We start from the raw sequence: 26,769 nt of genomic DNA on the forward strand, positions 1-26,769 counted from the left end.
TGCGATGAAATTTGACAGGCGGCCTACCTACATGAAAATAAGACTGCACGTCAAGTTTCAACTGAATCAGAGAAAGTTTTAAACACACTTTTGAAAACAAGATTTAAACGATGTCGCGGGCGCGTGCGTGTGTGGTCGGGCTCAAAACGGGCAACGACAAGAACCGGCAACTAATAACGGATGCAAGTTTTGAAAACTGGCGGCAACGGGATGCCGATGCAATGCGGATGATGCGCATGATGTGATGATGATGCGACAAATAAAAAATAAACACACGACGAAAACGGAATAGAAGGGGAATCTTCTGGAGCGTCGGTCTCGGGCTGTCACAAGTTGTCAAATTCAACTACACCTGAAAGACTTAGTATCTGCAGCAAAGTATCAGTAGCAAAGTGGTGTGATAGCAACAGTAGACAAAGTAACAGTAGAATAGTGACAGCAATAGCAGTAACAGTAGCAGAAGTGACAACAGTAGCAGTAACAGTAGCAGCAATGACAGCAGTAGCGGCAAAGTAACGTAGCAAGGACCAGTAGGAAAAGACTCGTAGGCATTGGATCGGTGATGGATAATTATGCCGGATGACATTCATCATGCAACAGTTATAACATGGGGAGATATGTAACTAGCTCCAGTTCATCAATGTAATGTAGGCATGCATTCCGTATATAGTCATACATGCTTAGGGAAAAGAACTTGCATGACATCTATTGTCCATCCCTCCCGTGGCAGCGGGGTCCTAATGGAAACTACAGGATATTAAGGTTCTCCTTTTAATAGAGAACCGGAACAAAGCATTAGCACTTAGTTAATGCATGAACTCCTCATACTATGGTCATCTCTAGGAGTGGTTCCGGCTATTGTCACTCCGGGGTTGCCGGGTCATAACACATAGTAGGTGACTACAACTTGCAAGATAGGATCAAGAACACACATATATTAATGACAACATAATAGGTTCAGATCTGAAATCATGGCACTCGGGCCCTAGTGACAAGCATTAAGCATAGCAAAGTAGTCGCAACATCAATCTCAGAACATAGTGGATACTAGGGATCAACCCCCATCAAAACTAACTCGATTACATGATAGATCTCATCCAACCCATCACCGTCCAGCAAGCCTACGATGAGATTACTCACGAACGGTGAAGAGCATCATGGAATTGGCGATGAAGGAAGGTTGGTGATCACGATGGCGACGATCTCCCCTCTCAGGAGCCCAGAACAGACTCCAGATCAGCCCTCCAGAGGAAGAACAGGTGGTGGCGGCGCCTCCGTATCGTAAAACGCGATGAACTCTTCTCCTTGATTTTTTCCAGACGAAAGGGACTAAATAGAGCTGGAGTTGGAGGCGGTGGAGCCCTGAGGGCCCCACAAGCCTGCTAGGCATGGCTAGGGGGGCCGCGCCTCATGGGCTTGTGGGCTCCTTGCTCCACTCCTCCGGTTGATTCTTGTGCCAGTATTTTTTATATATTCCACAAAAAATCCTCGTAAATTTCTAGGTCATTCCGAGAACTTTTATTTCTACGCAAAAACAACACCATGTCAATTCTACTGAAAACAACGTTAGGCCGGGTTAGTTCCATTCAAATCATGCAAATCAGAGTCCAAAACAAGGTCAAAAGAGTTTGGAAAAGTAGATACGATGGAGACGTATCAGAGTCCACCTTCCTCGTGGTCCACATGGGCTGTAGGGGTGGTGCCCTAGCCACCCTAGGCCTGGGGAACGAGCCCCTAGAGGGGAAATTGGCTTGGGGGAAAGAGTCCCAAAGGGACAAGGCACCCCGGAGGTGCCTTGGTGGAGGGGGCCTCCTCCCTTCCTTGTGGAGGGAGGACTCCACCCTAGCCGCCGGCCCTCCTTGGAGGAGGGGCCAAGGGCTGCGACTTGAACCTGCCCCTTGCCTCCTATATATGTTAGAGGAGAGGGGGAGGGTTGGACACAACAATTCCTACGCCTTGTGGCCTCCCCTTTCTCCCGTTCTTCCTCGTTTGCTGGATCAATAAGGGAGAGACGTCATCGAGCCGCATGAGTGTTGAACACGGAGGGGGCCTCAACGATATTGTGGGATGAGGTGGCCCGGACCATCCTTACACGTCCATGTATGAGAGACCGGTTCCATCGAATGACATGCAACTTGTTGCATAAAGATGGCACGCGGGTGTCTGTCTCTCCCACTTCAGTTGAATCGGATGATATAGGTGTTCCTTGTAGAAGGTTAAATAGCAACTTGAATATCATTGTTTTGGCTTTGAGTAGGTAAGAACAGTTCTTGCTATTTACCCATAGCAGCCACGTAAAACATGCAACAACAAAGTAGAGGATGTATAACTTTTTTTGTAGGGTATGTTGTGATATGATATGACCAAAGACATGATGAGATATATGTGATGTATGAGATGCTCATGTTTTGTATAGATTATCATGACTTGCATGTCGATGAGTACGGCAATCGGCTAGAGCCATAGGGTTGTCTTTAATTAATTTGTGCCTTTTTGCTTTACTTAATCGCTATGAGTTAGCAATAGTTGTAGAAGAATAGTTGGCGCAGCAACCCAATGGCGACATGATGATGGAGATCATAGTGTCATGCCGGTGACGATGGAGATCATGTGAGTGCTTTGGAGATGGAGATCAAAAGCATAAGATGATGATGGCCATATCATGTCACTTATATGATTTGCATGTGATGTTAATCCTTTTAAGCATCTTATTTTGCTTAGGACGACGGTAGCATTATAAGATGACCCCTCACTAAAATTTCAAGATAGAATTGTGTTCTCCCCAAGTGTGCACCGCTGCGAAGGTTCATCGTTTCGAGGCACCATGTGATGATCGGGTGTGATAGACACTACGTTCGCATACAACGGGTGTAAGCTAGTTTTACACATGCAAAACGCTTTGATTAAACTTGACAAGCCTAGCATGTACAAACATGGCCTCGAAACACACAAGACTGAAAGGTCAAACATGAGTCATATAGTAGATATGATCAACATGGAGATTTTCACCATTGAAACCACCTCATCTCACGTGATGATCGGACTTGGGTTGGTGGATTTGGATCATGTCACACACGAACAAGCTGAGGGATGTTGATTTGAGTGGGAGTTCTTTAGTAATATGATTAATTGAACTCATTATCATGAACATAGTCAAAATGTCTTTGCAACTTATGTTGTAGATCAATAGCTCGCGTTGTAGCTCCCCTTGTATTTTTGATATGCTCCTTGAGAAAACTAAGTTGAAAGATCATGGTAGCAATTATGCGGACTAGGTCCGTGATCTGAGCATTGTCCTCACTTGCATCATAGAAGGCTTGCGTCCTTGATGCACCGCTCGCTGCACCACCCCCTAAAACGTCGTCTATGGGTGTTGAGAACATCACACAAACACGTTTTGATGACTACTTGATAGTTCAGTGTGTCATGCTTTATGACTTAGAATTGAGGCTCCAAAGACCATTTGAACTTAACGGAGCATATGAGGTGTTCCAAGAGCTGAAATTGGGATTTCAGGCTCGTGTCCGTGTTGATAGGTATGATACCTCCGACAAGATTCTTTGCCTACAAGATGAAGGAGAATAGCTCAATCGGTGAGCATGTGCTCAGATTGTCTAGGTGCTACAACCTCTTGAATCAAGTGTGAGTTGATCTTCCAGATGAGATAGTGATTGACATAGTTCTCCAAGTCACTGACACCAAGCTATTGGAGCTTCGTGATGAACTATAACATGCCGGGGATGTATATGATGATCGTGATGTTTTACACCGCAAAGGTAGAAATCAAGAAGCATCATCAAGTGTTGATGGTTAGTAAAACCACTAGTTTCAAGAAGGGCAAGGGCAAGAAGGTCAAGGGCAAGAAGGGAAACTTCGAGAATTGCAATCCAGTTGTCTCTCCAATGAAGAAACCCAAGGTTGAACCCAAACCCGATACTGAGTGCTTCTGTTGTGAGGAGAACAGTCACTGAGAGCGGACTATCCCTGATGCTTTGCAGATAAGGAGGCTGGCAATGTCAAGAAAAGTATATTTAATATACACATTATTGATGTGTGCCTTACTAGTGCTTGTTGTAGCTCCTGGGTATTTTATTCCAGTTCAGTTGCTAATATTAGCTACTCAAAACAGGAGTTGCGAAACAAACACATACTAGCTAAGGGCAAGGTGTCGATGTGTGTTGGAAGTGTTTCCAAGGTTGATGTGATCACCATCACACGCTCCATCTACCTTCGAGAATAGTGGTAAACCTAAATAAATGGTATTTGGTGCTTGCGTTGAGAATGAACATTATACTGATTTTGTTTATTGCGAGATGATTATTCACGTAAGTTAGAGAATAATGGGTTATTCCATTTACATGAATAATATCTTTTATGAACATGCACCCAAAGTGAATGGTTTATTGAATATCGATCGTAGTGATACACACGTTCATAGTATTGATGCCAAAAGATGTAAAGTTAGTAAGGATAGTACCACTTACTTGTGGCACTATCGCTTAGATCATATTGGTGTAAAACGCGTGAAGAAACTCCATGCTGATAGATCTTTGCACTCACTCGATTTTTGAATCGCTTGAGACATGCGAACCATGCCTCTTGGGCAAGATGACTAAGACTCGTTTTCCATTGAGATGGAGCAGGCAAGTGACTTATTGAAAATAATATATTTTGATGTATGTGGTCTAATGAGTGTTGAAGCACGTAGTTGGTATCATTATTTTCTTATTTGACACATGATTTGAGTAGATACGGGTATATTTACTTGATGAATCACAAGTCTAAAATGTTAAAAAAATTCAAGCAATTTCAGAGTGGAGTTGAATATCGTCGTGACAAAACGATGAAATGTCTACGATGTGATTGTGGAGGTGAATATCTGAGTTACGAGTTTAGTATACATTTAAGACAATGTGGAAATTGTTTCACAACTCATGCCATGTGGAACACCATAGTGTGGTGGTGTGTCCGTACGCCGTACATATGCCCTGTTGGATATGGTGCGTACTATGATGTCTCTTACCGATTTGCCACTATCATTTTGGGGTTATGCATTAGAGACAACCACATTCACTTTAAATAGGGCACCATATAATTCCGTTGAGATGACACCATATGAACTATGGTTTGGCAAGAAACCTAGGCTATCATTTCTTAAAGCTTGGGGTTGCGATGCTTATGTCAAAAAGCTTCAGCCTGATAAGCTTGAAACCAAAGCGGATAAATGCATCTTCATAGGATACCCAAAGGAAACAGTTGGGTATACCTCCTATCTCAGATCCGAAGGCTAAGTGTTTGTTGCTAAGAGCGGGTCATTTCTCAATAAAGAGTTTCTCTCAAAAGAATTGAGTGGTAGGATGGTGGAACATGATGAGGTTATTGAACTGTCACTTCAACGAGAGAGTAGTAGGGCGCAGGAAGATGTTTCTGTGGCGTCTACACCAGTTGAAGAGGAAGCTAATGATGATGATCATGAAGCTTCAAATCAAGTTACTACCAAACCTCGTAGGTCGATAAGGACACGTACTGCTCCAGAGTGGTACGGTAATCCTGTCTTGAAGGTCATGTTGTTGGACAACAATGAACCTACGAGCTATGGAGAAGCAATGCTCGGCCTGGATTCCAAAAAATGGCTGGAGGCCATGAAATCCAAGATAGGATCCATGTATGAAAAGAAAGTGTGGAGTTTGGAAGAACTACTTGATGGTCGTAAGGCTGTTAAGTACAAATGGATCTTTAAAAGGAAGACAAACGATGATGATAAATGTCACCATTTAGAAAGCTCGAGTTGCCGCAAAGAGGTTTCTAACAAGTTCAAGGAGTTGACTACAATGCGACTTTCTCACCTGTAGTGATGCTGAAGTTTGTTGGAATTATGTTAGCAGTTGCTGCATTTTTCAATTATGAAATCTGGCAGATGGATGTCAAGAAATCGTTTCCTTAATGGTTTCCTTGAGGAAAGGTTGTATCTGATACAACCAAAAGGTTTTGTTGATCCTAAGGATGCTAAAAGGCATGCAAGCTCTAGCGATCCATTTATGGACTGGTGCAAGAATCTCGGAGTTGGAATAAGCGCTTTGATGACTGACCAAAGCTTTTGGGTTATAGATAGATTATGAAGAAACTTGTATTTGCAAGAAAGTGAGTGGGAGCACTATAGAATTTCTGATAAGTATATGTGGTTGACATATTAACTGATCGAAAATGATGTAAAATTTCTGGAAAGCGTAAAGAGTTGTTTAAAAGGATTTTTCAAAGGAAAACCTCGATAAAGCTACTTAAATTATTGGGCATCAAGATCTTTAGAGATAGATTAGGATGCTTGATAAAATTTTCAATAAAGACATACCTTAACCAGATTTTGAAGGAGTTCAAAATGGATAAGTCAAAGAAGGAGTTCTTGACTGTATTGTAAGGTGGGAATTTGAGTAAGACTCAAAGCTCAACCACAACAGAAGATAGAGAAAGGACGAAGGTCATCCCCTATGCCTTAGCCGTAGGCTCTATAGTATGCCATGTTGTGTACCGCACCTGGTGTGTGCCTTGCCATGAGTCGGTCAAGGGGTACAAGAGTGATCCAGGAGTGGATCACTCGACAACGGTCAAAGTTATCCTTAGTAACTAGAGGACTAAAGAAATTTTTCTTGATAATGGAGGTGATAAAAGAGTTCATCGTAAACGTTTACGTTCATGCAAGCTTTGACACCAATATGGACGACTCTGAGTAGCAAACCGGATTCGTATAGTGGAGCAGTCATTTGGAATAGCTCCAAGTGGAGCGTGGTAGCACCATCTACATTATGACAAAGAGATCTGTGAAGTACACACGAATCTTAATGTTGCAGATTCGTTGACTAAAACCTCTCTCACAAGAAAAACATGATCAAACCCCAAAACTCATTGGGTGTTAATCACACGGTGATGTGAACTAGATTATTGACTCTAGTGCAAGTGGGAGACTATTGGAAATATGCCCTAGAGGCGATAATAAATTGGTTATGATCATATTTCGTTGTTCATGATAATCTTTCATTATCCGTGCTATAATTGTATTGATTGGAAACTCAAATACATGTGAGATACATAGACAATAAAGTGTCCCTAGTAAGACTCTACTAGACTAGCTCGTTGATCAAAGATGGTTAAAGTTCCTAGTGAAAGGACGTGAACGTCGCCTAGAGGGGGGGTGAATAGGCGCTTTAAAATAATTATGGTTTAGGCTTGAAAAAATGCGGAATAAAACTAACGTTTAATTTGTCAAGCACAAAACCTAAAACAACTAGGCTCACCTATGTGCACCAACAACTTATGCTAAGCAAGATAAACAACTAAGTGATAGCAAGATATATGGCAAGAAACAATATGGCTATCACAAAGTAAAGTGCATAAGTAAAGGGTTCGGGTAAGAGATAACCGAGGCACGTGGAGACGACGATGTATCTCGAAGTTCACACCCTTGTGGATGCTAATCTCCTTTGGAGCGATGTGGAGGCAAAATGCTCCCCAAGATGCCACTAAGGCCACCGTAATCTCCTCACGCCCTCGCACAATGCAATATGACGTGATTCCACTAAGGGACCCTCGAGGGTGGTCACCGAACCCGTACAAACAAGGTTGGGGCAATCTCCACAACTTAATTGGAGGCTCCCAAAAACACCACAAAGCTTCACCACAATGGCATATGGCTTCGACGTGACCATAAATGCTCGGAGCAATCTCCACAACTTAATAGGAGACCCTCACGCTTTCCCGGAGATTTACACCACAATGATTGAGCTCCGAGGCACCACCAAGCTTCTAGGGGTACCAAGTACCCAAGGGTAATGAGCTTCTAAACTTCTCACTTCCACGTATCACCACGGAGAACTCAAACCGATGCAACTAATGCAATGGCAAGAACACTAGAAGTGGTCAAGTCCCTCACACTCAAATCCCTCCACAACAACAAAAGCTATGGAGAAACATGAGAGGAAGAACAAGGAGCTCACAAAGAACTCCAAGATCAAGATCCAAGGGGTTCCCCTCACATAGAGGAGAAAGTGATTGGTGTAGATGTGGATCTAGATCTCCTCTCTCTTTTCCCTCAAGAACTAGCAAGAATCATTTTAGGGATTGAGAGTTAGCAAGCTCAAAGAAGGTCAACAATGGGGGGCAATGACGAGCTCAAGAGTTGGGGAACCATTGGGGAAGAAGACCCCCTTAAATAGGTCCCCACAAATCTGCCCTTACTTGCAGAATTACACACGAGCGGTACAACCAGTGATGCCGGTGGTACAACCGGCATACTGGTACAACCGCCCAACCACCGATGCAACCGCTCAACTCAAGCGCTGGACACGGCAAAGTCCCAAGCGGTATAACCGCGTGGAACACCGGTAGTATCAAGCTATATAAAATAGCGGTACAACCGGTCCACGTTCGCCCCACAACCGGATCTCAACAGAATTGTGTCCAGTTGAAGCCCAATGCTAGGCCAATTCAACCGCCCAGGGCTGCCACCCTGAGTCACCCAACTGTGGGTGATACAACCGCCCGGGGTAGTGGTACAATTGCTGGGAACCAGTTAGTGGCAGCCCCCCTGGGTATCACCCCTGGAGTGGTGGTTAGAAAGGATGACATGAGCTAACGATACAACTGCTAGGATCAGCGGTACAAACGTATCAAGAAAATAGGTAAGACCAGAATTGCCATAAATTCTTCAAATGAGCTCCGAATTGAGGAAACACAAGCTTGTTGGATTCAGGATGACAAGAGCAATGCCAATGATATAGAGATGTGAAACATCTATGAATGAAGAACCGGCAAAAACTCCAACATTGAAAACAACATCGAAGGTGCATATGGGCTCCGTTTTCGATGAACTCGAGCTTGTCATGAAGATGACCATAAGCTGTACAACTCACAAAGAGAACCACCAAACAAGAACCAAGAAAGATGATGCAAGGATGCAAATGGTTTGAGATCTCAACAAACGATATGATCAAGCTACTCACTTGATTTCCCCCTTGACAATACAACAATCTATCCTAAAAATAGAAAAACCTATCAAGGGCAAACCTATACCTTGCACATAGTCCACTTGAGCTAGATGATGACGACCTTGACTTCCTCAAGATGGACCACCTTTCTTGATTATGTTGGCTCGATGAAGACTAGATGATTGCTCCCCATACTCCACTATGGATGAGCCACTCTTCAGCACATCTTCACAAGTCCATTGCCACCAAAATGAATAGCAAGCTTCAAGCACGATATCTTCGTGATGCTCCACTTGAACTTGCACACCGTAATCTTGATGACTATCACCACTTGATGTCATCCTTCATGGGTTGTATGATATCTTCCTCTTGACGCACACCCATGGGAACACACCTAACCCCACATAGAACTCTCACAAAGATCATGGGTTACTACACAAAGAGTAATGGACAATGCTTACCATCACATGGGATCGCTTGATCCCTCTCGGTACATCTTGTACGCTTTGTGTGTTGATAAAGTTGATTCACTCTTTGACTTAGTCTTGATCAACCTTGTGTCTTTATGACCAATCTTTTGATAAAGCCTTGAATACCACCTTGGTCATCATATAAACTCCTTGAAACCAACAGATGGACTTCAAGAAGTGCCTATGGACAAATTCTACAAATATAACTTAAGGCAACCATTAGTCCATGGGAATTGTCATCAATTACCAAAACCACATATGGAGACTATTGGATTGGCATGGATCGTGACTGGGTTTGTCACTCCGTATGACAGAGAGGTATCTCTAGGCCCACTTAGTAATACAGCATCACAAGAAGCTTTTAAGCAATATGACTAAGGAGTTAGTCACGGGATCTTGTATTATGAAACGAGTAAAGAGACTTGCCGCTAACTATATTGAACTAGGTATGGAGATACCCACAATCGAGTCTCGGGCAAGTAACATACCGCTGTACAAAGGGAACTACATACGGGATTAACTGAATCCTTGACATTGTGGTTCGCCCGATAATGATCTTCGTGGAATAGGTGGGAACCAATATGTGCATCCAGGTCCCGCCATTAGTTATTGACCCGAGAGGTGTCTAGATCAGGTCCACATGATTCTCTAACCCGTAGGGTCCGCACGCTTAACGCTCGATTAATGCTAGAGTAGTATTGGGATATGTACGTTGGTGACAGAATGTTGTTAGGAGTCGTGGATGAGATACCGGATGTCATGAGGAGTTCCGGAATGGTCCGGGGGTAAAGATTTATATATGGGAAGTCCTATTTTGCCTACTCGAAAAGTTTCGGGCATTACTGATAGTTTACACGGGTGCCAAAAGGGTTCCGGGGGTCCACCTTCCCCATGGGCCACATGGGTTGTAGAGGTGTCTCCCTAGCCACCGTAGGCCGGGGGCACCACCCCTAGAGGTGAAATTGGCTTGGGGGACAAGAGTCCCAAAGGGACAAGGCACCCCGGAGGTGCCTTGGCGGAGGGGGGCTCCTCCCTTCCTTGTGGAGGGAGGACTCCACCCTAGCCGCCGGCCCTCCTTGGAGGAGTTGCCAAGGGCTGATACGTGAACCTGCCCCTTGCCACATGTATATAGTATAGGAGAGGGGAGGGTTGGACACAACAATTCACATGCCCTACGGTCTCCCCTCTCTCTTATTCTTCCTCGTTCGCAGTTCCGGAGGCGCTTGGCAAAGCCCTGTTGGGATTGCTCCACCATGCCTTCGTGCTGGTTGAGATCCCATCTACTTCTCTTTCCTGGATCAAGAAGGAGGCGACTTCATCGAGTCGCACATGTGCTGAACGCGGAGGTTCCATCCGTTCAACGCTAGATCGAATCAGATCGCAATTGGATCATGAAGAGTATGACTACATCAACCGTGTTATATACGCTTCTGCTTAGCAATCTATAAGGGTATGTAGATGTACTCCCCCTCTCGTAGATGTTGATTTCCATAGATAGATCTTGGGTGCGCGTAGGAAATTTTTTGTTTCCCATCCAACGTTCCCCAACACGAGGGTGTGAGGAGATTATGGTGGCCTTCTTGGGGAGCATTGTGCCTCCACACCGCTCTAAACGGAGATTAGTATATGCAAGGGTGTGAACCTCGGGATATATCATCGTATTCGCGTGTTTCGGTTATCTCTTACCCGAGACCTTTACTTATGCACTTTACTTTGTGATAGACATATTGTTTCTTGTTATATATCTTGGTATCACTTAGTTGTTTATCTTGCTTAGCATGAGTTGTTGGTGCACATAGGTGAACCTAGTTGTCTTACGTTTTGTGCTTGACTAATTAAATGTTAGTTTTATTCAGCATTTGTTCATGCCTAAACCATATTTTTTTAAAGCGCCTATTCACCCCCCTCTAGGTGACATCCACGCCCTTTCCTGAGTTGTAGGAATCGGTGCAAGTGAGTTAGGGTAACAGCCTAGGTCAGCCAAATTATACTCACCGAGATTCATACATCGGTCTCACGGAAATGCCAAAAGTTGACACATTTTGCACTAGTTGGTGCAACCGAGTTTTTTGCTTCGATTTCATTGAGTTGGGAAATAATGTTGTAACGGTTGGAGTTTTGGAGATGCCTATAAATACCCCTCCACCTGCCTCTCATTCGAAGAGGAAGCACTCAGAACGAACCAACACTTGCCCCATCCATTTTCTGAGAGAGAACCACCTACTCATGTGTTGAGATCAAGATATTCCATCACTACCATATGAATCTTGATTTCTAGCCTCCCCAAGTTTCTTTCCACCCAATCAATCTCTTTTATCCAAGCCAAGCCTGAGAGATAGTGATTGAGTGTTGAGGGGACTATCTTTTAAAGCACAAGAGTAAGGAGTTCATCATACTTACCACATCTATTATCATTTGGAGAGTGGTGTCTCCTAGATTGGTTAGGTGTCGCTTAGGAGCCTCTGACTTCATGTGGAGTTGAACCAAGAAGTTTGTAAGGGCAAGGAGATCGCCTACTTCGTGAAGATCTGCCCCGAGTGAGTCTAGTCCTTCGTGTACGTAAGCCATGGTGGAATAGACAAGGTTGGTTCTCCGTGGACCCTTTGTGAGTGGATCCCTTCATGGACTCGCGCAACCGTTATCCTATGTGGTTTTAAGTCTCCATCAACATGGATGTACGATAGCACCACCTATTAGAACCACGCCAAATCTCCGTGTCAACTTTGCATTTGATCTTCCTAGCCCTACCCTCTACTCACATGTGCATGTCTTTACTTTCCACTGCTATACTCTTATACTTGCATGTGTAGGGTGTGCTTGACTTGCTATAATTGCTAAAACTTGCCAACTATAAAAATTGGGAAAAGGCTAAGGTTTTATTTGGTCAAGTAGTCTAATCACCCCTCCTAGACATAGTTCGGGTCCTACACTCCCCCATCACGATCTCCATGATGGGTTGTAAGAACTCTTGAACCCCTCTTTATGTGATGTTGTTTGAGTAATTGTTGGATATGAGCCAGTCGATTAGTAAGTGGTTATTTGATATGTGTTGTCTAATTATGCATGTTGCTTTGTGTTGCTTATTTGCCTTCGGTAGTTTATTGATGAGATGTCCTATCCATTGGTGTAGTTAGAGACATCCAACTCTCTAGGCCACACATGAAGTGTATAGATGGTTGTGCAAACCGATTGACCTGCGATGTGACAGGTGCAGATATCAGGAGGGGGACAAAATTATTCTAGGAACACGAGGACCTTAATGTCTTTGTGTTAGCCTCCTCGGGTATGGAATAAGAAGTAGGATGAATGAGGTATCTCAAAAGAGTGTCTTGAGAGATAATGTTATGTGAGGGAACCGCCCGCCAGAAGTAGACCACCGTATCCTATAATGCAGGTATTGACTTAGCCACAATGGCATGGTCATAAAACCCTAACTCCATTTCACACCTGTACCGAACGAGGTTGTACCTAGATGCCAGCAATCTCATCTAAAACATCACATACTTCTCTTAGTTTATTTCCTCGGCTTAGATTGGTATTTATTTTCCGTTCTCTCTAGTTTAGTTTAATTCTTTGTTTTTACCTTTCCCTCGCAACTTACTAAAGTGAGCTATTTCCAAACTCCGGTTTGGGTGTGAGTGTGGTTGTGTTAGTAACAACAGAGCTGCAGGGATTATGGTGCCATCCTATTCGCTCCCTGTGGGATCGAGAGACCTTGCTTATCACGAAATTACTACATAGTCATGTGCACTTTCGGGACATCAATGATCACCATGCTATAAATGATGTTTGAGCAACCTCAAAATCCATAGTACGGTAAGAAATGACTACGATACTCACATGGTCTAAGGAACTAAAGCATGTTTTATATCTCCGTGTTATAAAGATTGACTTATGATTATAGTATCTCAAAGTATAACAAACAAGTTGAATCAATTCAATGTGATCGTTCTTCCAACGTCATACTCTTAAGGTTGTTTTGGGACTATTATTACACTTAATGATATCCCAAGATCCGGAAAACATGGTCACAAACAACACTTGAGCTAGTCCTAGAGGCAAGACTAGGAATCGGGTTTTAAAATTTATTATTTCACACATGCATATAAGTTTTTGAGTGAATCGCATATTCCAAGATCATAGCAGTTATAACATAAAATATAAATTTCTTAATTGCAAACATGAAAATAAATAATACTATATTATTACTTTTAGGGCATATTCTTAATAATATCATCAATGCCTTACGAGAGAAGCTGGTTAGTGTTTCGAATGTGTGGTAGTGTTGGACTTTTTTATCGAAATAGACTACACATACGGTTTAAATATAACGATCGGTCGGTGATTACCTTTGATTCTTATTTTTCTCAATGGTACAAGATATCACTGACCGACCAATTTTAGACGCTTTTGTGATAACCATTTCGCCGAGACCAAAATTTGATATCACAGATGGCTTGGGAGAGGTCAGTCAGTGCGAATTTATAGTAGTGTTGGACTTTGTAATATGAGTAAGAGGTGGATAACCTATAGTAGCAAATCTATAATACTTTCTCCGTCCGGAATTATTTGTCGCAAAAATAATAGAAATAGATGTATCTAAAATTAAAATACATCTAGATACATCCATTCCTCAAACGAGTATTTTTAAACGGAGGGAGTACTTATTTAAGTGTGATGAATAACCAATAACCCATTCAAACGAGATGTTTAGAACAAATATGAACAATTCAAGATGATTGACAACATCATCAAAAATTTCTTTCGACAGAATGGATCACTGTTAACAACAATGGAATGCAAATTTGAAGGCGGAACACAAAAACAAAGTACCTTTAGATAAAATAAAGTTTATCCATTGTATTATTTTATTTCATAGTACAAAAATTCATCATCATGGTAAATTACGAGATTTTGGCCTTTCAGCAACCAGGTTGCTCAAACGCGACCACCATCACCACCAAAACCGCCACCACCACCTGCACCGGCACCACTGCCATGCCCGCCACCTCCACCTCCACCAAAGCCTCCCCCGGCACCACCTCCGGCACCTATGCCGCCGCCAAGACCACTACCGTGCCCCCCTCCGAGACCTCCACCACCACCAAATCCACCACCTGCACCGGCGCCGCCTCCGAAACCCCCACCATGACCGCCTCCAAGCCCACCACCACTTCCACCTCCGAGTCCGCCTCCGCCTCCGCCTCCTAGTCCTCCACCAGCTCCACCACCACCACCGAAGCCGCCGCCGTGCCCACCTCCGAGACCTCCACCGGCACCGCCACCACCGCCAAATCCTCCTCCCCCACCAACTCCGCCGCCTCCACCACTACCCGCACCACTGCCTGCTCCAAAGCCGCCGCCATGTCCGGCACCACCGCCTAGCCCACCTCCACCGCCACCTCCAAAGCCACCACCTCCTCCAGCTCCGAGCCCACCACCGGCTCCACCTCCAGCTCCTGCGCCACCACCAAAGCCCCCTCCATGCCCACCTCCGAGACCTCCACCGCCACCAAATCCTCCTCCACCGCCTGCACCACCGCCACCTCCAAAGCCACCACCTCCTCCACCTCCGAGCCCACCACCGGCTCCTCCTCCAGTTCCAGCACCACCACCGAAGCCCCCGCCATGCCCTCCTCCGAGACCTCCTCCGGCACCGCCTCCTGCACCAAAACCTCCCCCGGCACCTCCGCCAGCTCCAAAGCCACCACCGTGCCCCCCACCAAGGCCACCTCCACCACCCAAGCCACCCCCTCCGCCACCACCAAAACCACCACCTCCACCTAAGCCACCGCCATGGCAGCGACCGTGGCGGCAGCCACGAGGCCCATGACCACGACCGAACGGACCACGACCAAATCCTGCAAGAGCCACGGAGCTCAGCTGCGTTGCAATGCCGAGGAGGAGGAGTAGCAAGACCGTGCGCCTGATAGTGGCGGCCATGGTCGGCTAGCTACAGACACCGCTACTCGATTCTTACTCGCTGTTGTTGGGATGGTTCTTGCAGCCCCGATTTGCGTTGGTATTTATAGGAGCAGAGTTGTCATGGTTTCTTGTGGCCGGCATGTAGTTGGTTGGCGGGTGGCGCGAACGGTGCATTAACTGAAGATCTGCCCCGTTGGCCAGTAGTTGAGGAGATGAGAGTAGACTCTCGAGATGGAGATGGAGATGGAGATGGGAGTCAAACTAGCTGTCGGAGGATAAGATTGAAAAGCCACTGCATGCATCCGTGCATGGGAATGACCGAGCGTCTGCCTGGGAGTGGGTCCTGGCACTCCAACGGCCGTGTGTCGTTCCTGCGAACGAAATGGATGACACCGAGTGCAGTGGCAGGTAGCTCCTTCACCCTCGAAGTTCACTCAACACTGCCGGCGGCACTCTATATCTCAATCAACTTCGGTTCCATCGTGATCTGCTTACGGTTGGTCCAGCTTTCGGCATCAAGGATAAAAATAACAAGGAGAACTCTGAATCGAGCCTTGACGCTTATATACTACAATGAATTGTTTATCTTTTCAAGTTTATTGCAAAGTGTTCAATGAATTGGATGAGCATTTACAGCTTGGGGCACCTTCTTTACAAGTTGTACAAAAGGAAACATCCTCGAGCCTCAACTACAAAATCGTCCATTCGCTCTCGTCAAATGGGCCCAGCGCTGATGGTGGGGGTGGCGACGGCAACTCTGAAGCTTTTGCATTCTTTTTTGAAAATAAGGCGGCCTTCCTCTCGCGAAGGTTCGAGAAAAAATTCGAGTTCTTTTCTTCCGGTGATTTTTTCTCGTCATTTGGGGATGTTCTCTTCTCATCCTTTGCTGCACGCTTCCACAGAGACTGACCATCTTTGCCGTTGAAGTTCAGCTTGAGCTTGAACCGGTTTTTAATCTCGGCAGACTTCTCGTCAGGTTGCTCCGTGATCTGAAGAGCGTCTTCAGGATGGGTTACTATGGCTTCCATCGTCTCATAAACCTGGCAAAGTATGTTAACTGTTAATACTATGCAGTAATATAATTTTGCATGAATAACAGCAGAGTACCTTGCAGATCTCATCCAGCTTTTCTTTCGACATGTCATCTTGGTAAATGCCAATGATGTAGTCTTTACAATCGTAGAATAATTTTGACAGATTACTGTCTGCTGGTAGCACTGATTCAGCTGCTACGAAGCATACAGAAAGCTGATATACAAGCAGCAACTAGTAAGGCCTTGAAATAATGACATGGAACCACAAGAAAACATCACGGAGACAAAAATGCAAACATTCAACTCACAATGACTGAGAGTAGCTGCTGAAACAGTTTTGCTGGTTCAATAACCTCCAAGGCATCAAATATGCTCTCCCTACAAGATTACGTCACTCAATAATAATTTACGAGCAACTTTAGATCCAGAGCAGAAAATCCTCACAATATTTTGTACTTACACAGCTAAATCTTCATCATATAGCGGAGTTTGTTCAACAGCAGGTATAGGTTTTGCTGCTTCCCACAATTCCTTCCACAAATTTCCTTCTAGTTAAGCACAATACATCAAAATGTAGAAGACATTTAGGTTAGAGTTGGCAAGCAAGCGAGCATCCATAGGGAAGGGACGGAGAAAAATGTTACCTTTTGTTTGCATTCTGTCACTTAGCCGGCCACGTCTAGATGAGCCCTCTCCTACGGTTGCATTGCTTGCTGCAAAATCTTCAGACCAGTCAGGTGGGGAGTGCCACCTAATGAAATCTTCAAGGACACATCCCGGGTTTGCAGCCTATTGTCCAAAAGAAAATTATTGCTTAGGAACCTTAATCAGGCAGACCCATAGCCAGTGCCAGAGCAACTTTAAACTTGCCTTGAACGCCTGCATATCTGATAAAAGCTGAGAACAGCCAGCACCAACACTGAAAACATGTATACAAGGCAGTGTCATAATTATTGCTCTATTGCTCAAAAATTAAGGAGAAACCTTAGCAACATAAATGGTAATTATGGTCATACATATTGCACTTTTAAGTGAGGAACAAATTGTTATCTCTTTTTTTTTTGCAGGCTAGGAGCAAATTGTAATCAGTAGTAGAAAATAATTAATAACAACTAAGAATGTTATGTGAAACTTATGTCAGTACTGGATCATTCACTCAGATTTAACTTGTGGCATGCGCATTATGGTAGTACAAATGAAAGGTTGACATGCCTTCCTGTCCGTAAGACAAGTTCCTCTGTTTCTTTTATGAGCTCTGCTGTCATAATGGGTCCTTCCTGAAAATATATATTGTGCAAGTATTCAGAATACTGAAAGAAAGCATCATAGAAGATGAAGTAACAAATAATACAATAGCTTACCTGCAGAATTGGACAATATACAGACTCTCCAGTTTCTAACAGTGTTAAGTTCTCGGATGCACAGTCAGCACCAAGCCGAAGAACACAATCACCACTGCTATTTCTTGCGTAGATCCCACTATCACGAGAATCTCCATTTGAATATCTGGGATTTGAGTTATCAACACATTCCTGTTTTAGCAAGGAATCGAGTGACTCCTTTGCTGCTTTTCTTCGTTTTTTCCTGGCAATGCAGCAATTTATAACTTGTATCTCCTGATATAGTAAACAGCAATTCAAGTCTGGAGCAGCATGTAATGACATTCGAGGCACCGGTTGCCCATCAGACCATAGTTTCTTCAACTGCATGTATACCAAAAGAATTAAATGTGGTGCTTACATTTAGTTTTATTGTAAGTTTATTAACTTTGAGTCTTGCTTGTCAGGTCCCCTAAAAAACCAAATTCCTTTTGTGTGACATGTCATGACAAATGATCTTATGCCGCTTAGCAATTTGTATTATCAATAGGTGAATTTCAAAGCAGCATGTCCAAACAATAGGGGCACATATCATCAACACACTTACCTCAACAACTACAGATTGCCAAAAGAATGCCATCTTGTGCACAGAACTAATGCTGCCAATAATCTCTCCCAAGTGATGAACAAAGCTTCCAGGTGGTGCACCATGGATATCCCTGGACAAAGATGTCGAATGAAGTAATTCTGGACCACACTGACTTTCATCGTGGGGTAACTCTTCCGCTGAAAAAATAATTATGTAATATAACGCAAACTTGAATTGCAAACTAAGAAAAAAAATAGCTCAGCACATCATGGTAACATACCAAATTTGAACAACGAGTACATCAAGGATTTTGTTTCGTCGTCACCAAAAAATTCAGAACTAGATCTGTCCTCCTTCTCACGGCGAACAAGTGACTTAACGACAGACAAGCTCAAGCCACCCTTCTCTTTCAGATATTGGTCACCATTAAACTTCATATCATTCATTGAACTGAATTTTTTTCCATCTCTAGAGAACACACAAAACGATTTATAATTTGTAAAATAAAAAGAAACAAATCAAGTAAAAAGAAGCACTTCGGAAATGTAAAATGCAATGTGATCCATGTTTTCTTGCAGCACTAAGTACACCTTTTTCCATTCAAGAAATATGGTGGGTAGACGGAAGACCAAACTTACTCAATGGCTGCAATCAACTGTTTAACTATTGAAGCTGGAGGAAACGCCAAGTTAGATGACGAAGTTGACCCGTGTTCTATCTTCAAGCCATCCTTATCTGCTGAGGGGATTACTTCAGGGACCTGGAAGCAATAAATGTTTTGCACCTTATGTGACAATGGCAGGGCACAACCATTTCAACATCTAATTTGTATTTATAATGAGAAAGATCATAAAATGGATAGGTAAGCATTCAACAAAGAGGCCTTTTAAGTGGATTAAAAATCAGGTGTCAATTATAGAAGCATACACATCAGTCGCATGCCGCCCACGTTCTTTATTCCAATCCACTGGAATACAAACCTACACACCCACCATTACCAGTTGTGGGAATAGATATGGAAGGATTTCCAGTTCTACTAACTCCATTTTTCTGAATGCATGGCAGGAGCTCTGCCCATTCTTTTAGAAGAAGCAAACACGGAAAAAGCCGGAGACAAGTATGTACAAAGTTGACCGCCAACTGCTGGTACTTCCAAGTATGGCGAATGGCAGGGCCAGCCATCACAAAACTTCAAAAGAAAAGGATCACAAGAAGTCGAGAAGCCTCAACATACGGTTAACCAATTAGTCACACCATGGAGCACTCACAAAGTCTCGGTATAAGGTTATCAAGTAGTAGCTGCTACTAACTGAAACGTCTGATCTTTTTTCACCCATTGTGCTCCAACTTAAAACCTCACAACTCTGCTACGCGCCGCCACAGGAACATGATCACCACCGGAGACCGGACGCCACGTATCACCGATTCACCACCACAGCACGCGCCTCTCACAGCCTCACCTCAGCAGGACTGCTCAAGCATCGGACTGATAGACTCTACACACACGAAGCGGCAGTCGATTCGACGGCAATGACAGGAACACGTACCTCTACCTCATCAGGCGGAGGCTTCATGTCCGGCGTCTGACCCGAGGCGGGGGCGGCCGCTTCGGCGTCGACCTGCCGATCCATGGAGGTCCTGGGCGACGGCGTCCTGTGCCCACTGGATCCGTCCGCATCTGCACGGGCCAACAGCGAATTCGAACCGAAGCTCGTCAGATTCGGGCCCCGGAACCGAGCAGAAGTGGAGCGGGGGAGGACTGGAAATGAGTCAGGACACATGAGTACGCCGTTTGTACCTCGGAGGTCGGCTTTAATGTCGGTGAGCACGCGCTCGGCGCGCGCGGCGGCGGAGTGGATCGCCGTGCGCGCCCGCGACACGAGCGACGTCGACGACGCGGGGGGAGGAGGAGGCAGCTGGTGCATGGTGGGCCTACTTGGCAGTGGCGTGGGGGAAAGGGGGGGAGAAGCGGAGGAAGAGGAGCTGTCGGAGGAGGTATGGGAATTGGGGAGACCCTCCGCAGCAGCACAAACCAAGGATTTTCTTTTTTTCGATTTTCGTATTTAAAAAGGAAAAACGGGATTTGGCACTCGAAGGATGGCGTTTATTTTATTTCACTGCAAATCGAACGACAGATTTTTTTAACATGGCAAATCAAACGTCCAATATGACAAATTATGTTATCACGAGGCTGTAATTAACATAATTTGTTAAAAACAACAATTGATTTGTTGTGCTTAAAAAATCTAACATTACCCCCTTTTTTGGATGGATGAGGGAAGGGGGTAAAAGAGCGGATTCAGGTGTGCTCTAGTTCTTTTATTTTAGGGGGACATACATTATATTTTTAACTAATTTTTTATTTAGAGTCAAACTTTATAAAAGATAAGGCGTGGTAGAAATGCTAAAGGTATGTTTATGCTAAAAACTAATGAAAGGTGAAGAATAATTTCTTGTGAGAGCAAAAAGCCTTTGTTTGTTGCAACTTTAATTGGCTTCGAACCACAAGTGATTCGCTTCACTATCATTAAAGTACTCCCTCCGTAAACTAGTATAAAAGTATTTAGAAAACTATTATAGTAATCTAAATGTTCTTATATTAGTTTACACGGGGGTACATCTTAGCGTGCTTCATCAATTGTGCTGAAAATGGCTCGAATTCAGAATCAGCTTCACTATCAAAGCTAATTTTAAATAGTTGTTTGTTTAGCTGGTGATTTTACAAATAAGAAATTGTTGCCTAAATCTGAAATAAAGAGGGTCAATGAATCATAAATGAATGCGCGTTGTTACCATGCCGATGGGCGACGGCCTACTCCACTTAGGAATGATAGCACGCTAGCGAATGCAAACTATCAGACAAGTCCGCTAGCGGAGATATTGGTTGTCCATTAATAACTCTCGTGGTGTTGGTCATTCTAATTCTTACAACGATTGAGTAGGCCATGTCATCAATGAGTCCCCTTAACACACTTAGAGAAGTATACATATAAGGATTGAACAATAGTTTACAATAATATAAGTGATTGGAGGTTCGATCCCTCATGTTTTGGCAAAGGTGAAGCGTACATCATGTCAGTGTGCTTGTTCTACACGCAAATCATCTCATGTTGCTCGGTGATAGGGAGGTTTGTCAATGCGAGGCTCGATGAAGGGAAGGAAATCACAGTGAGTTAATCAGTGGAGCTCCTTGTAACCACGTGATGGTTGGTGGCGTGAGTCTGCTGGTGTGTGGGACGAGAGATTGACACGAAAATCCCCATGGGTGACCGACGAGTTATTGAGTGTGTTGAAAAGTTTGATCATGAGGTGGCCATGGAATTTGAACACACACCAAGGATATGGTCCATAATGTAGAGAAGGTTGGTTCATTCCATTGGTAGGAACCAAGGTTGAATAGCAGCAAACCATACACATTCACGGTGCAGTCAGGTGTCAAGACTAGGCGTAATGTCATGGAAGTTGTTCTAACTGTGGGAACGTGTTACAAAACAAAATAAAAAACAATCACGAACATGCCTAGAAACATTATGGAAGTTATATGTAATGATAATCTCACCAACTATCAACATAGCGGAGGAGGAAGAAGGGTTGGTGTGGCTTGCTGGTTCCCATAGCTAGGCTATACCTTCCAGCAACAAGAATTTATTTGGGACGATTCGTCGATCTAGTGTCAAAGAAGATGACACCTTTGAGGTCTCCATGCGTACAGATCTAGCAGTATGGCAGCACTCTGTGGAACCGACATGAAGAACTACCAGAAGAACTGGAGAGAGAGAGAGAGAGAGAGAGGGAGAGAGAGAGAGAGAGAGAGAGAGAAAGAGGCAGCCTGGCGGCGTCCCTATCTAGATCGAATCTAGACCAAAGAGAGAGGGGCGTGATAGCGTGCAAGTGCACAAGGTTTAGTTGTATCCTTTTCAAAGTAAGAGTATCGACCCCACAGGAAATCAGGCTTTTACCTCTTGTAGTGAATTATGTATTTTTTGTGCCGGCAAAGAATTGTAGACTTAAAGCAAAGTGAAGGCTGCAATAAAATTTGATTGAGTAGTAGGACCAACTAGGAATAAATAACATAAAAGTAACAAAGAGAAACTATTGAATGACTAGTAACAAGCAGAGGAGTAAGGCGTTCTCAAGGAGTCCGGAATCCCCCATTGGTATGTTTCTAGCACGCCTAAACTTAGGCATATCATGGTATGGACACTTGAGCCACTGTTGACAAATATATTGGGCGGAGCCGGGTCCAGAACATGTTCTACTTGAAGTAGACTTCGTGTCACGCACGCCACCATCACAGTCTCCCCGAGAGCGTTACAAGTCATGATAATTAAGGTATTCTTTTTTTACTTAAAGTTAACACTCTTGCAAACTCACTTTCAATACTATTGCAAATTTTACTATCAATAGCAGATTCACTATGAGGCATAAATAAATTTTCAAGATCAAAAGAAATATCATCACTCGAATCATTATCATTAGCACAATTGACTTTAATGGAATTCATATTGACCTCATTGCAATCATGCTTTTCATTCAATAAATGTATCTCAATATAATTTAATATTATAATCTCTTCATTATTAGCTATTGGTTTACAACAAGTAGCAAATTTGAAAAGATTGGCAAGTGGATGAAGATCCATATGTCTTTATTTTTATTTTATTGAGTCAACATGAAAGATAGCAAAAATAAATCAAGCAAATAAGGTGTGTGTGTGTGTGTGTGTGTGCAGGTGCCTACATTTGTTTGATGAAGTCTCCCCGAGCAACGGCGCCAAAAATTATTCTGCTACTTGTGATAGGCGTTAGAGTTTCCCACAAGAGGAAGGGTGATATAGTATAGTAGCACAAAGTATTTCCCTGAGTTAAGAATCAAGGTTTATCGAAGCAATAGAAGATCACACAAACGGACGATCAACAGTACTATACACACACACAATACTTGCATCCAACGAGGGCAAGAGGGTTGTCAATTCCCTTATACTCGTTACCTGCAAGGATTAATTCTCATAGTGGTAGATAGATAAATTGTAAAACAAGAGAATAAATAAATTGCAGCAATTAATTTAGGGTTTTAATAATATGAAGTGAATGGACCTAGGGGCCATAGCTTTCACTAGATGCATCTCCCTCATGAGCATAATAACGTTGGGTGAACAAATTACTGTTGGACAGTTGATAGAAGTGCGAATAATTATGGTGGTATTTATGGCATTATCAATATATAGGCATTACGTTTGTGACAAGTAAACCAAAAGGATTCTGCATCTACTACTATTACTCCATCCCTCGACCGCTATCCAGCATGCATCTTATGGTATTAAGTTCATAACAAAGAGAGTAATGCTTGGAGCATGATGACATAATGCACACAAAGCAATACCAAATATTTGTTGGAATTATGCCCTAGAGGCAATAATAAATGTATAGTTATTATTATAATTCCTGTATCAAGATAATAGTTTATTATCCATGCTATAATTGTATTGAATGAAGACTCATTTACATGTGTGGATACATAGACAAAACACCGTCCCTAGCATGCCTCTAGTTGGCTAGCCAGTTGATCGATGATAGTCAGTGTCTTCTGATTATGAACAAGGTGTTGTTGCTTGATAACTGGATCACGTCATTGGGAGAATCACGTGATGGACTAGACCCAAACTAATAGACGTAGCATGTTGATCGTGTCATTTCGTTGCTACTGTTTTCTGCGTGTCAAGTATTTATTCCTATGACCATGAGATCATATAACTCACTGACACCGGAGGAATGCTTTGTGTGTATCAAACGTCGCAACGTAACTGGGTGACTATAAAGATGCTCTACAGGTATCTCCGAAGGTGTTAGTTGAGTTAGTATGGATCAAGACTGGGATTTGTCACTCCGTGTGACGGAGAGGTATCTCGGGGCCCACTCGGTAATACAACATCACACACAAGCCTTGCAAGCAATGTAACTTAGTGTAAGTTGCGGGATCTTGTATTATGGAACGAGTAAAGAGACTTGCCGGTAAACGAGATTGAAATAGGTATGCGGATACTGACGATCGAATCTCGGGCAAGTAACATACCGAAGGACAAAGGGAATGACATACGGGATTATACGAATCCTTGGCACTGAGGTTCAAACGATAAGATCTTCGTAGAATATGTAGGATCCAATATGGGCATCCAGGTCCCGCTATTGGATATTGACCGAGGAGTCTCTCGGGTCATGTCTACATAGTTCTCGAACCCGCAAGGTCTACACACTTAAGGTTCGACGTTGTTTTATGCGTATTTGAGTTATATGGTTGGTTACCGAATGTTGTTCGGAGTCCTGGATGAGATCACGGATGTCACGAGGGTTTCCGGAATGGTACGGAAACGAAGATTGATATATAGGATGACCTCATTTGATTACCGGAAGGTTTTCGGAGTTACCGGGAATGTACCGGGAATGACGAATGGGTTCCGGGAGTTCACCGGGGGGGGGGGCAACCCACCCCGGGGAAGCCCATAGGCTTTGGGGAGACACACCAGCCCTTATTGGGCTGGTGGGACAGCCCCAAGGGGGCCTATGCGCCAAGAGAAGGAAATCAAAGGAAAAGAAAAAAAAAGAGGGAGGAAGTGGGAAGGGAGGGGGACTCCTCCCACCAAACCAAGTCCAACTCGGTTTGGGGGGGGGGAGTCCTCCCCCCCTTGGCTCGGCCGACCCCTTGAGGGTCCCTTGGACCCCAAGGCAAGGTCCCCCTCCCTCCTCCTTTATATATGGAGCTTTTAGGGCAGATTTGAGACGACTTTCTCACGGCTGCCCCACCACATACCTCCATAGTTTTTCCTCTAGATCGCGTTTCTGCGGAGCTCGGGCGGAGCCCTGCTGAGACGAGATCATCACCAACCTCCGGAGCGCCGTCACGCTGCCGGAGAACTCTTCTACCTCTCCGTCTCTCTTGCTGGATCAAGAAGGCCGAGATCATCGTCGAGCTGTACGTGTGCTGAACGCGGAGGTGCCGTCCGTTCGGTACTAGATCGTGGGACTGATCGCGGGATTGTTCGCGGGGCGGACCGAGGGACGTGAGGACGTTCCACTACATCAACCGCGTTCTCTAACGCTTCTTCTGTACGATCTACAAGGGTACGTAGATCAGTCATCCCCTCTCGTAGATGGACATCACCATGATAGGTCTTCGTGCGCGTAGGAAATTTTTTGTTTCCCATGCGACGTTCCCCAACAGTGGCATCATGAGCTAGGTTCATGCGTAGATGTCTTCTCGAGTAGAACACAAAAGGTTTTGTGGGCGGTGATGTGCGTTTTGCTGCCCTCCTTAGTCTTTTCTTGATTCCGCGGTATTGTTGGATTGAAGCGGCTTGGACCGACATTACTCGTACACTTACGAGAGACTGGTTTCATCGTTACGAGTAACCCCCTTTGCTCAAAGATGACTGGCAAGTGACGGTTTCTCCAACTTTAGTTGAATCGGATTTGACCGAGGAGGTCCTTGGATGAGGTTAAATAGCAACTCATATATCTCCGTTGTGGTGTTTGCGTAAGTAAGATGCGATCCTACTAGATACCCTTGGTCACCACGTAAAACATGCAACAACAAAATTAGAGGACGTCTAACTTGTTTTTGCAGGGTATGATTGTGATGTGATATGGCCAACGATGTGATGTGATATATTGGATGTATGAGATGATCATGTTGTAATAGAAATATCGACTTGCATGTCGATGGTACGACAACCGGCAGGAGCCATAGGGTTGTCTTTATACTAACGTTTGTGCTTGCAGATGCGTTTACTATTTTGCTAGGATGTAGCTTTAGTAGTAATAGCATAAGTAGCACGACAACCCCGATGGCAACACATTGATGGATGATCATGGTGTGGCGCCGGTGACAAGAAGATCGTGCCGGTGCTTTGGTGATGGAGATCAAGAAGCACGTGATGATGGCCATATCATGTCACTTATGAATTGCATGTGATGTTAATCCTTTTTTGCACCTTATTTTGCTTAGAACGACGGTAGCATTATGAGGTGATCTCTCACTAAAATTTCAAGACGAAATTGTGTTCTCCCCGACTGTGCACCGTTGCTACAGTTCGTCGTTTCGAGACACCACGTGATGATCGGGTGTGATAGACTCAACGTTCACATACAACGGGTGCAAAACAGTTGCGCACGCGGAACACTCGGGTTAAGCTTGACGAGCCTAGCATGTGCAGACATGGCCTCGGAACACATGAGACTGAAAGGTCGATCATGAATCATATAGTTGATATGATTAGCATAGGGATGCTTACCACTGAAACTATACTCAACTCACGTGATGATCGGACTTGGGATAGTGTAAGTGGATCATGAACCACTCAAATGACTAGAGAGATGTACTTTTTGAGTGGGAGTTTAGCATATAATTTGATTAAGTTGAACTCTAATTATCTTGAACATAGTCTAAGTCCACTTTGAA

At 44.0% G+C, this 26,769-nt stretch overlaps 1 protein-coding gene and 1 pseudogene across 2 annotated transcripts; one reads left to right on the forward strand and one right to left on the reverse strand.

The window, feature by feature from the left end:
* The first annotated feature begins 14,128 nt into the window (after positions 1–14,128).
* Positions 14,129–16,027, forward strand: LOC123425923 (annotated as a pseudogene).
* Positions 15,940–20,362, reverse strand: LOC123425922 (rab3 GTPase-activating protein catalytic subunit). 2 transcript variants are annotated; one of them, XM_045109686.1, is made up of 13 exons: positions 20,114–20,362; positions 19,863–19,993; positions 18,954–19,075; positions 18,596–18,783; positions 18,334–18,512; positions 17,769–18,110; positions 17,620–17,684; positions 17,278–17,326; positions 17,052–17,196; positions 16,868–16,955; positions 16,716–16,785; positions 16,481–16,621; positions 15,940–16,413 (listed from the first exon to the last, which is right to left on the reverse strand). In XM_045109686.1, the coding sequence occupies exons 1-13, from the start codon at positions 20,238–20,240 to the stop codon at positions 16,063–16,065; spliced, it is 1,998 nt and encodes a 665-aa protein (XP_044965621.1). In that variant the 5' UTR covers positions 20,241–20,362; the 3' UTR covers positions 15,940–16,062. The 2 variants fall into 2 exon arrangements, with proteins under 2 accessions (XP_044965621.1, XP_044965622.1); XM_045109687.1 differs by having other exon boundaries at positions 19,869–19,993; positions 20,114–20,360.
* Between the last annotated feature and the right edge of the window lie 6,407 nt (positions 20,363–26,769).

Source organism: Hordeum vulgare, chromosome 2H (genome assembly GCF_904849725.1).
Source record: "Hordeum vulgare subsp. vulgare chromosome 2H, MorexV3_pseudomolecules_assembly, whole genome shotgun sequence".
NCBI classification, from domain to species: domain Eukaryota; kingdom Viridiplantae; phylum Streptophyta; class Magnoliopsida; order Poales; family Poaceae; genus Hordeum; species Hordeum vulgare.